Source organism: Sesamum indicum, linkage group LG5 (assembly GCF_000512975.1).
Source record: "Sesamum indicum cultivar Zhongzhi No. 13 linkage group LG5, S_indicum_v1.0, whole genome shotgun sequence".
NCBI lineage: Eukaryota > Viridiplantae > Streptophyta > Magnoliopsida > Lamiales > Pedaliaceae > Sesamum > Sesamum indicum.
This window is the reverse complement of record NC_026149.1, coordinates 12,389,378-12,402,383: the sequence shown is the minus strand read 5'-3', so window position 1 is coordinate 12,402,383 and position 13,006 is coordinate 12,389,378. Positions and strand designations below refer to the sequence as shown.

The window sequence follows — 13,006 nt, the reverse complement described above, 5'->3', positions numbered from 1 at the left end:
TGCGCGTGTGCAGTCACTCGCCGAAAAAATTTTCCAACGCCGGCTTACGGTGGCAGGAAGTCTGCTGGTGGTGGTGGCTTGGCTGAGCAAGAAGTGGTTTGGTGGTGGTAGGTGGTAGAATTTTAGTGTGTGAAAATCTCACACATTTTTAGTGAGAAGTGGAGAGAATTTGGCCAAGTGGTTTAGGGTTAGGGTTTAGTCTTTGGGTTTTTTTTTTTAGTCTAAACACCCGAAGGTGGGGGAGGCTTATCGGGGTCCCCATCCCATCTTCATTAAACAACAACAAAAAACATTACAGAGAAACGCAAGAAAACATATAAACATAAAGGGAGGAGTACTATTCCTTTACATTGTGAAACAACAAAGGGTTTAAGGAACAATGTGGACAACATCAAATTTTCCTGACGCCACGTCTGTTTCTTTCAGGCGGGGTTGGAGAGGGAACAAGGAACTGCTCTCCATCTTCTGTCTTAGCCGGGTTACGGTTCAACGAGCACACTGAATCCTGAATCTTCACTGGTCGTGGTCTACCTGGGTTGACATCATCGTCTTCCCCTTCTGATTCATCAGTGTCATTCCAAACCTTCAGTTGTCGAACAGTCACTCCAAAATATTTGAGACCTTCGAAGAGTTTAGAGGCCTGTTGAAGGTTAATCCATTTCTTCCTCATTTGGGTTTCCACCCACTGATAGGAAAATACATAGCACCAACAGTAAGATTAACGACAGGGAATTCAGTCCCCACAATATGTTTCACAACACCAACAACAAGATTATCGGCAGGCAAATGACCCATTTTTCCAACCTCACAGGGAATATTAACTTCATCAACAGGAAGAGAATTTTCATTCACGCTAGTCATAGTTTCAGTTTGGTGCTCAGTGTGGTACCTGGTGTCCTTTGCAAAGTGTAGGTGCTCTGGTTGGTCCATCGTCTTTGAATTGTCACCAATTTCCTGAACAACTGCATTGCCCCACTCCACTTTCCCAGCAACCCTCTTCCTCAGCTTCCGGGGAGGTGGCTTGGGAACATCGCCTTTTGAATAACATTCTGAGTCACGATGCCCAACATGTTTGCATAAGGCGCAGTAGTGTGGGATATCCTCGTACTCAATACGCTGCACAATAGTTGCCCCACAAATTTGGATTTGAAAATCTTTAAGGCGCGGTTTGAGAAGATCCAATTCAATGCATGCCCTTGCCTTGGAGAGCTTGAGTGTAGCATCGTCAATCTGTAGAGGAGTTCCAATCATGCTCGCCACCATGAATAGAACTTTCTTGCGGAACAAATGTGTTGGCAGCTCCGGGAAATTAACCCAAACCGGTACAATTGATGACACCTGAGACGGTGTGAAAGTAGGTGTCCACTTGAAGACGCGCATTGGGTACCCCTGGATATACCAAATACGCCGCAGCCACAGGCAAGTATAATCTGCTTCACAGGATAGGGAAATTAAGACATGCTTGTTGTTCAACATACTAACCGTGAATTTATTTTTTATGCCAGTTCCCGCGATCAGTTTTTGCAGCATGCTGTACGAGGGTGCTCCATGCGAAAATTTTCCATCGAGCATGAATCTGAATGGAGTTGCAAGGACTTCAGTCTCGGCATCTGTAAACAACAATGTTGGACCTTAGTCGCCAGTCAAAACAGAATAGAAAGCGTGCGGCGGCGAGTCCACAAGGAAGTACTTGTGGGGTGCCGTTTTTTATGTCCGTGATGGCGCAACCACTTCAGCGAATGTTCTCTTCAGAAGATTCGACGTTGGAATCGATGAATGTGGCAGCTGATCAGTTGACTGAGTTGACCGGGTCAACTCGGTCAAAGGAGGGTCAACCCTGGTCAACGGATAGTCACGGACACCGGCTGCCGATGAAGCTGTTTTTGGCCGGTCTCCCCACGACGGGGAGATGAGCTAGATCTTCGTCTACCGTTGAGGACACCGACGAATCAGAAGGGGAAGACGATGATGTCAACCCGTCGTTTGAGACCAATATCGACTAATTTCATCAACGGTAGACAAAGATCTAGCTCATCTCCCCGTCGTGCCGTCGCTGCCCTTTGTCCCGTCGTCAGGCCTTCGTTCGCCAAGCGGACCACCTCCGTTGGCCTCGCCTTGGCATGGCGGAGCCATTGGTCCGATCAAACTCTCCTCCGGCAGCCGTTGCCCTTGAGCCTTTGTTGACCGAGTTGACTCGGTCAACGGTCAACCCTCCTTTGACCGAGTTGACCCGGTCAACTCAGTCAACCGAACAGATTCAAGCACCCGTCTTCCTCAATTCCGACCCCGAATCTTTCGAAGAAAACATTTGCTGAAGTGGTTATGCCATCACGGGACCTCACAAGTACTTCCTTGCGGACTCGCCGCTGCACGCTTTCGGTTCAGTTTTGACTTGCGACAAAGGTCCAACATTGCTGTTTACAGACGCCGAGATCGAAGTCCTTGCAGCTCCATTCAGATTCACGCTCGATGGAAACTTTTCGCATGGAGCACCCTCGTACAGCATGCTGCACAAATTGATCGCGGGAACTGGCATAAAAAACAAATTCAAGGTTAGTATGCTGAACAACAGGCATGTCTTAATTTTCCTATCCTGTGAAGTAAATTATACTCGCTTGTGGCTGCGGCGTATTTGGTATATCCATGGGTACCCAATGTGCGTCTTCAAGTGGATTCCTACTTTCACACCGTCTCAGGAGTCATCAATTATACCGGTTTGGGTTAATTTCTCGGAGCTGCCAGCACATCTGTTTCGCAAGAAAGTTTTATTTATGGTGGCGAGCATGATTAGAACTCCTCTGCAGATTGACAATGCTACACTCAATCAGTCCAAGCTCTCCAAGGCAAAGGCATGTATTGAATTGAATCTTCTCAAACCGCGTCTTGAAGACTTTCAAATCCAAATTTGTGGGGCAACTATTGTGCAGTGTATTGAGTACGAGGATATCCCACACTACTGCGCCTTATGCAAACATGTTGGGATCGTGACTCAGAATGTTATTCAAAAGGCGATGCTCCCAAGCCACCTCCCCGAAAGCCGAGGAATAGGGTTGCTGTGGAAGTGGAGCGGGGAAAAGCAGTTGTTCAGGAAATTGGTGACGGTTCAAAGACAATGGACCAACCAGAGCACCTACAATTTGCAAAGGACACCAGGTACCACACTGAGCACCAAACTAAAACTATGACCAGCGTGAATGCAAATTCTGTTCTTGTTGATGAAGTTAATATTCCCTGTGAGGTTGGAAAAAAGGGTGATTTGCCTGCCGATAATCTTGTTGTTGGTGCTGTGGAACATATTGTTTGAGACTGAATTGCCTGTCGATAATCTTATGTTGGTGCTGTGTATTTTCCTATCGAGGGGGTGGAAACCCAAATGAGGAAGAAACGGATTTAACCTTCAACAGGCCTCTCAACTGTTAAAAGGTCTCAAATATTTTGGAGTGACAGTTCGACAATTGAAGGTTTGGGATGACACTGATTAATTAGAAGGAGAAGACGATGATGTCAACCCGGGTAGCCCACGGCCGGTGAAGATTCAGGATCCAGTGTGCTCGATGAACCGTAACCCGGCTGAGACAGAAGATGGAGAGCAGTTCCTTGTTCACTCTCCAACCCCGCTTGAAAGAAATAGACGTCGCATGAGACAAATTTGATGTTGTCCACATTGTTCTTTAAACCTTTTGTTGTTTCACAATGTAAAGGAGTAATACTCCTCCCTTTATGTTTTTATGCTTTCTTGCATTTTTCTGTAATGTTTTCTGTTGTTTTTTAATGAAGATGGAATGGGGACCCCGATAAGCCTCCCCCACCTTGAGGTGTTTTGACTAAAAAAAAAAAAAAATCCAAACTCTAAACCCTAAACCCTAAACCACTTGGCCAAATTCTCTCCACTTCTCACTAAAAATGTGTGAGATTTTCACACACTAAAATTCTACTACCTACCACAACAAAACCACTCATTGCTCAGCCAAGCCACCACCACCAGCAGACTGCCCGCCGCGGTACCGCCGCCGGGCCGCCGTCGGCCGGCCTCGAAAATTTTTTTCGTCGTGTGACTACGCACGCGCACCATAGACTGACTCACCGTCGAACGGCGATCCCAACCATGGCGTGTGTGTCCCCAAAAATATCCTGACGCACTGCCAATCTTCGCCCAAAATCTCTGAAATCGCCCCAAATCGCACCAGATTCGTCCCCACCTTCTCAGTCGAAATTCGCCATCGTCACTGAGAATTGCTGGCCACCACATACACTGTTTGATTCCTCTCCCCACGGTGGACAAAAGCCCTCTCTCAATTTCAAGTTTCGACAATCACATCGAGTGGGCTTTTAATTTTAATGGCGCAACCCTTTCCCGTCAATTCTCCGACGATCGAACGAAGCACGATTGTGGACCATTGTGGGTTGATCCGTCTCGTTCTTGTGATTCTAAAGAGACCAATTTCATCCATTTTCATCAAGCCGGTGCTTAGATCGACAGGTTTGAAGTTCTCCGCCGATTTTCGTTCGCCGCCAGCTTCTCTCTATCGTTTCTCCGCCGTCCGACAGCCGGTGGAGCACGGAGAACCACCATCGTGATCTCCATCACATGGAGAACACATCCATCGGTTCAAATTTGGGCATTGCTCTGGCGACAGTGATGGCCCCTAACTCGGTTGACTTACTACACTCAGAACTACAACGGACCGAGTCAACTCGCCTGAACTAACCCACTCGTCGGACCAGAAATTGCCCACCGTTGCTGAAGCACAACCAACCCCACCACCCTCCAAATCTTTCGTTGAAGCACTGTAAAATCCTTCGTTACACCGCACCCGTGCTTCTAATGCGTCGGACCTCCAAAAATTTTTCCTTGCCAATTCAAAATCAGCTGATGTTGGCAAACAAACCACACTTGATGGGTGACAGATCCTCATCTTTTCTGATACGAAAACACTCTCTTTTGCAGCAGCTTATAGATTTGCCCTTATCGGTAAATTCTCACATGGAGCACCACAATACCGTAATCTTCACCGACTGGTGGCTAGGCTTGGGATCCAAGGAGCTTTTACGATTACTGTGATAAATGCTAAACATGTTCTCATATCCATGTCGAATGAAACGGATTTCTCACGTCTCTAGTTGAGACGAATTTGGTACATACAAGAATATCCGATGCGGGTTTTCAAATGGACCCCTAATTTTACACCAGCTCAAGAATCCTCCGTTGTTCCGATATGGGTTAGCTTCCCTAAACTTCCAGCTCACTTGTTCCACAAGGATGCCCTCTATGCGATTGCTAGTATGGTTGGAAAGGCAACTGCAAATTGATGACTTCACTTTCAACCAATCTAAGCTTTCAAAAGCCAGAGTATGCATTGAAATTGATCTGCTCACACCGCTTGTTCAGGAATTTGATATCTAGGTTAATGGTATTTCTATCGTACAAAAAGTTGAGTATGAAAAAGTGCTGAAATACTGCACTTTGTGTAAACATGTCGGCCACCAAGAATCGGAATGCTACTCCTAAGGAAACAACTCGAAACCAGCACCTTGTCATCGAAATGAGGAGAGGAAGGAATTTATTGTTGCAACGAATGCGAAAAGCAAGGAAAAGAGAGGGAAAGAAGCTACTAACACACCTGCCAAACAAACGCTTGATGGAAAGGCGGAAACGAGTAGCAAAGGGATTGAGAGAGGCGAATGCTCGTATATCCAGGTACCTAATGTTGAACCCCAATCTTTTTCTATCAACGATATAATTATGAGATATTAACTACTAGTAATGATACCATCAATAATATACATGTGGTTTAAGATAGAAATGCATCAAGTCTATGTAATGTGCATGAGTTTTATTCTAAAGTTGAGGAATGTAGAGATGATGATACTGTTGGGCATTGTGAGGGGGTAGCAAAGGAGGCTCCCCTCCAATGTGTTGCTCTTATTCCGTTTTCTCCTAACCCCTTTGCTATGACCTGTACTTTTAAGCAACTTGCTAACGAACTTCTCTCACCGCCTGAGAATAACTATAACTTTGAAAACGAACTCGTTGAAGAAAAGGAAGAGGAATCATCGCATATTGACAGTGATCAATCCGGTTAGGATAAGGACCTAAGTAGACCGGCATCTCCATCTTCGTCGATGGAAGATTGTGTGGTGAGAGGAAAGCACACACGATCAGGATCCAGTGAAAGGATGTTTCAGCCAGACATCAGTTTCAACTTTGACACACCTAAAGTGCATGAAGTGACTAGAATTCTGACTAGAAGTAGATCAAACATGTGGTGCCATCAACCCCACCCCGTTTCGTATGAAGATCCTCCTTTGGAACATTTGGGGCATAGGAGAAGCCCATAAACAAAAACATGTGCATTGGAATTGTAAGAAACACAAACCGAAAATGCTTGTGGCTATTGAGCCAAAGGTGAAACTGGAGGAACAATATTTCTGTAGAAGACTAGAATTTGACAAGGTCATCAGTAATTCCAATTCCAAAATCTGGTGCTTCATGAAAGAAGACCTTGACTGTGAAATCTTGATCTCGCAAGAGCAATTTCTACACCTTCGTATCTTTTCAGACTTTTGGCCAAATGGAATACTGTGCACTTGGGTCTATGCTAAACACACTAGAGCAGAAAGACGAAAATTGTGGGATGCGCTCAGAAACATCGACGAGGGAGAAGAACCTTGGCTCCTTGGTGGTGATTTCAACACTGTTCTGTACTGTAGTGAAAGAAAAGGAGGCGCTGCTCCAAAAACTAGAATGATGGAGGATTTTGGAGACATGATGATGGACTGTGGCCTTCAGGATGCGGGATTCGAGGGTTCTAAATTTACTTGGTCTAGGAACAGACTCTGGCAACGTCTTGATAGGTTCTTATTCTCCCACACGTGGACCCAAGCATTCCGCCTATCTCATATTCAACACCTCACAAGGAATGTTTCAGATCATTGCCCGCTCCTTCTCTCGATCAAACAAGAAATGAAGACAGGTCTAACACCCTTCCGTATCCAAAACATGTGGAATAAGCACCACGATTTCAAGCGTTGTGTGACTACTTGGTGGCAGCATACTATCCATGGCCAAGGTATGTTTGCTTTCCAACAGAAGCTCTACCGGATTAAAGCAACTTTGAAATTGTGGAACACCGAAGTTTTTGAAAATATTTTTCAAAATATCATGGATGCTGAACAAAGAGTCAAGGTTGCGGAACACGCATACGATGGGGACCCTTTTGATGAGAATCTCATCGCAATGAACAAGGCAACAACTGAGCTAACATTTGCTCTTTCTGTTGAAGAAAGCTACTAGAAACAGAAGGCGGCTTGTAAGTGGCTTGAGGAAGGGGAAAAAACACAAAGTATTTCCATTCGCTGACTAAGAAAAAGAGGAAACAATCAAGGATCTACAAAATCCAACATAATGGAGCCACACTCACTAAAGTGGAAGATATCAAAGGCTCGGTTGTTGACTACTTCACGCAGGCCTTCACAATGGAGGACAGGGTGAGTGTTGACGACCTTCATTGGGTCACTAACATCCACTCAGAGGAGGACCAACATTATCTTAATGCTACCCCCATAATTGAAGATGTGAAAGCAACTGTTTTTGACATGTGCCCTGATAGTACGGCAGGCCCTAACGGATTCTCGTCAGTGTTGTTGGGAAATTATTGGTCAAGATCTCTATGACGCGGTTTTGGATTTCCTCTCAGGATCTACTCCTCCGAAAAATTTCACAACGACTACCATCGTTCTCATTCCAAAGATTGAGGTTCCATCCACTTGGAAAGATTTCAGGCCCATTAGCCTTTGTAGTGTCACGAGGAAAATCCTATCCAAAGTCATCAACAACCAAATTGTCAAACTGCTTCCCAAAATCATCTCCCCTTCCCAGAGCGGTTTTGTCCAAGTATGCATGATTTCAGATAATATTCTTCTTGCAGAAGAACTTTGCCACTGCCTCGGAAAAAATGGTAGTCTGAACAACACCATTTTCAAGCTTGACATGGAAAAAGCATATGACCGAGTCAACTGGACATTCCTCTACCACATGCTTGGTAGAGTTGGTTTCCCAACGCACTGGATTAACATGATCATGAAACTCATCGACAACTGCTGGTTCAACAATTTGATTAACGGTGAGGGTGTGGGATTTTTCAAGTCGACGCGAGGCCTTAGACAAGGGGATCCCTTATCCCCAACGCTCTTTGTTATTACAGCAGAATGCTTATCCAGAGGACTTGATTGGCTTTTCCAACGGCAACCCCGTATGAATTTCTTTGCAAGAAGCAACAAGAACATCTCCCACCTGGCTTTTGCAGACGATATCATTATCTTCTCGAAAGATACCTGCAAGGATCTCAAGACACTCATGGAATTTCTTAGGCACTATGAACTCATTTCTAGCCAGCGCATCAACAAGAAGAAAAGCTCATTTACGGTCGATGAAAAGACCTCCAACATGAGAATACGCTGCATTCAACAGGTCATTGGCTTCAAGCTGAAATACCTTCCGATCACATACCTAGGAGCGCCTCTATTCAAAGGAAACAAGAAGGGAGTGCTCTTCGACGAACTCATTCAGAAAATTCGGAATAAGATCACAGGATGGGAAAAAACACTTCTATCCCATGGAGGACGGCTCCAGCTCATCAAAAGCATCCTCAGTGTCATGCCGACATACCTGCTACAAGTCCTGAAGCCTCCTAAGTATGTTATGGAACACATCAAAAGAATTTTTAACAAGTTCCTCCGGGGCAATACTAGTGATCTGAGAAAACTGAACTGGTCTTCATGGGAAGTTGTTCCGACGGACTAAGGGGGCTTTGGGGTTAGAAGAATCCAAGATGTGATCTATGCATTTCAATTCAAGCTGTGGTGGAGATTTAGGAACCAGAGCTCACTTTGGTCCCATTTCTTTCTGGAAAAGTATTATACAGGAAGTCATCTAGTTTCAGCGAAGATCTCATACATCGCCTCACCAAACTGGAAAAGAAATTGTCGACTCAAAAAAGAAGCGGAGAGGCAGATCTTCTAGAGTCTCGGGAAAGGACATATCTCATTCTGGTTCGACAACTGGATTGGTGAAAAACCTCTCTTTGAGATAATGCCAGACTTTGAGTGGAACACAACTCCTGTCAACAACTACTGGGAAAATAATTCCTGTCAACACCACTCTTTCAGCCTCACCACCACCACCAATAGACAGCCCACCTCCTCCTCACCGTGGCGTTGCCGCCGCCGGCCGCAAAATTCCACCGGCGAGTGAGCGCCACACACACCACCATTGGATGCACCTCGAGAAACCCGTCACAACGATGCTGGTCTTGCAGTGAACGGACGCGCCCTCCAAAGCAGCCTCTCCTCCAGCAGCCAACGCCCGTGAGCCTTTGTTGACCGAGTTGACTCGGTCAACCCACCTTGACCGAGTTGACCTAGTCAACTCAGTCAATGTAACAGATTCAGCACCCGTCTTCCTCGATCCCGACGCCTAATCTTCCAAAGAAAATATTCACTGAAGTTGTTGCACGATCACGAGCCTCAAAACCCGCAACACCGGCACCGCACAAATACTTCCCTGCGGACTTGCCATCGGTACAATATTGACAAGCGACAAAGGTCCAACATTGCTGTTCACAGATGCCGAGACCGAAGTCCTTGCATCTCCATTCAAATTTGCACTCGTGGGCAAATTTTCACATGGAGCACCCTCATACAGCATCCTTCACAAATTGATCGCTGGAACAGGCATAAAAAACAAATTCACGATTAGTATGCTCAACAACAGACATATGTTAATTTCTCTATCTTGTGAAGCGGATTATTCTCGCCTGTGGCTGCGGCGTATTTGGTATATTCAGGGGTACCCAATGCGCATCTTCAAGTGGACTCCTACTTCACGTCGTCTCAGGAATCATCAATTGTATCGGTTAAGTTTAGTTTTACCGGAACTGCCAGCACATTTGTTCCGCAAGGAAGTTCTTTTCACGGTGGCGAGCATGATTGGAACTGCTCTACAGATTGACGACGCTACACTCAATCAGTCCAAACTCTCAAGGCAAGGGCATGCAGTGAATTGGATCTTCTCAAACCGCGCCTTGAAGACTTTCAAATCCAAATTTGTGGGGAAACTATTGAGCAGCGTATTGTATACGAGGATATCCCACACTACTGCTCCTTGTGCAAACATGTTGGGCACCGAGACTCAGACTGCTATTTGAAAGAAGATGCATCAAACCACCACCCCGCAAGCCGAGCAACCGTGCGATGAAAGGAAAGAAGGTTGCAGAAGAGGTTGAGCGGGACAAAGCAGTAGCAAAAGAAATGGGTAAGAGCTCAAAGATGATGAACCAGCCAAAACAGCTTCAGCTTGTAGAGGACCCCAGGTACCACACTGAACACAAAACTGATTCTATGGCTAGCGTGGTTGAAAATATTGTTTATGTTGATATCGTAACACCACACGTGAGGATGGATAAATGGGTGAGGAGAATTCGAAAAATAAAAGGGCTGAAGGAAATTGGATACAAGTGGGAAATGCTACCATGCTTCTCCAACAGAATCCAAATGAAGAGGAGAGTTTGGTTACTAATGCCATGCCATTGAAAATCTGTGACTAAACTTGCTCGAACAATCGCAACCCTACCGATATAGACTCGACGGAGTAGCTGTTACAAGAGCTGGCCTCCCCGAACAGACTGCCCAGGAACCAATTCATCGTATAGAGGATACCAGAGTACTTGGTCAGGAATACGGGGGTGAAAATTCGTGTGATAAAACAAACGAGTACCTCGTGTGGTCCAAGGATAAAGACAAATCGCATCAAGAAAAAATAAAAGAAACAAAACAGCTGAGGTTGTGCCAAAATGTAAAGGAATAGTACTCATTTTACTTTGTTTTGTTAATTTTGTTGTAATGTGTACTGTAGTTTATTATCAATGAAGAAGGGATGGGGACCCCGCAAAGCCCCCCCCCCCACCTTCGGGTGTTTAATTAAAAAAAAAACCCTAAACCCTAAATCCTAAACCCTGAAACCTAAACCCTAAAAACCCTAAACCCTAAACTAGTTGGCTATTTTCTCTCAACATCTCACTACCATTGTGTGAGATTTTCACACACTTGCACTTCCACCACCCACCACCACCAAACCACCACTCATTCAGCCTCACCACCACCACCAACAGACAGCCCATCCCCACCTCCGTCGCGGCGGCGCCGCTATGCCGTCACCGATCAGGACATCTCGTTGGCGCGTCCCAGGTCACGGCCACCACCATCAGGCTCGCCTCGTCGAGAGCTGTCCAACCATGGTGCGCGTGGCCTGACCAAAGCATGGACGCGCCCTCACCGACTGATCGAAAATTGCACTTTCGCCCTAAAAGTTGCTGGAATTTTCTCTGTAAGATTCCTGCGCCGTCCCGTCTAATTGTTGGCCGAGCTATATACCAATAGACTCGCCTTGATGAGTAGAGTATTTCGCCCTAGAGACGTGGCCTAACTCCTCCACCGCCGCACGCTTCCACCGTCGATAGCGTTTTGATTTTTTAGGGTTTTAGGGTTTAAGGTGTAGTGTTTAGGGTTTAGGGTTTAGTGTTTAGGGTTTAAGGTTTAGGGTTTAGGTTTCAGGGTTTAGGGTTCAGGATTTAGGATTTTTTTTTTAATTAAACACCTGAAGGGGGGAGGCTTTGCGGGGTCCCCATCCCTTCTTCATTGAAAATAAACTACAGTACACCTTACAACAAAATCAACAAAACAACGTAAAAGGAGTACTACTCCTTTATATTTTGGCACAACCCTCAGCTGTTTTGTTTCTTCCATTTTTTTTTATGCGATTTGTCTTTGTCCTTAGATCACACAAGGTACTCCTCTGTTTTATCACACGAATTTTTACCTCCGTATTCCTGACCAAGTACTTCGGTATCCTCTCTACGATGAATTGGTTTCTGGGCAGTTTGTCCGGGGAGGCCAGCTCTTGTAACAGCTGCTGCGCCGAGTCTATATCGGCAGGGTTGCGATTGGTCGAGCAAGTCGGGTCACAGATCTTCAATGGCATGGCATTAGTAACCAAACTCTCCTCCTCATTTGGATTCTGTTGGAGAAGCATGGTAGCATTTCCCACTTGGATCCAATTTCCTTCAACCCTTTTATTTTCCGAATTCTCCTCACCCATTTTTCCATCCTCACGTGTGGTGTGAGCGATATCAACAGAAACAATATTTTCAACCTCGCTAGCCATAGAATCAGTTTTGTGTCCAGTATCGTACTTGGGGTCCTCTACAGGCTTAAGCTGTTCAGTATCTTTGAGCTCTCACCAGTTTCTTTTGCTACTGCTTTGTCCCGCTCGACCTCTTCTGCAACCTTCTTTCCTTTCACAGCATAGTTGCTCGGCTTGCGGGGTGGTGGTTTGGGAGCATCTCCTTTCGAATAGCAGTCTGAGTCTCGGTGTCCAACATGTTTGCACAAGTAGCAGTAGTGTAGGATATCCTCGTATACAATACGCTGCACAATAGTTTCCCCACAAATTTGGATTGAAAGTCTTCAAGGCACGTTTTGAGAAAATCCAATTCAATTCATGCCCTTGCTTTGGAGAGTTTGGACTGATTGAGTGTAGCGTCGTCAATCTGCAGAGGAGTTCCAATCATGCTCGCCACTGTGAAAAGAAAGTTCTTGCGGAACAAATGTGCTGACAACTCTGGGAAACTAACCCAAACCTGTACAATTGATGACTCCTGAGACGGCATGAAAGTAGGAGTCCACTTGAAGATGCGCATTGGGTACCCCTGAATATACCAAATACGCCGCAGCCACAGGCGAGAATAATCCGCTTCACAAGATAGGGAAATTAAGACATGTCTGTTATTGAGCATACTAACCGTTAATTTATTTTTGATGCCCGTTCCAGCGATCAATTTGTGAAGGATGCTGTATGATGGTGTTCCATGCTAAAATTTTTCCACGAGTGCAAATTTGAATAGAGCTGCAAGGACTTCAGTCTCGGCATCTATGAATAGCAATGTTGGAC

General features: G+C 45.5%; 1 protein-coding gene across 1 annotated transcript; it reads left to right on the top strand.

Moving 5' to 3' along the window:
• LOC105162604 lies at positions 6,383-7,294 on the top strand. The gene has a single exon (XM_011080678.1). The coding sequence runs from the start codon at positions 6,383-6,385 to the stop codon at positions 7,292-7,294; it is 912 nt and encodes a 303-aa protein (XP_011078980.1).

Bases quoted from the DNA above. Each gene is read 5' to 3' on its own strand.
- LOC105162604 (XM_011080678.1), top strand. From the start codon at position 6,383: ATGCTTGTGGCTATTGAGCCAAAGGTGAAACTGGAGGAACAATATTTC.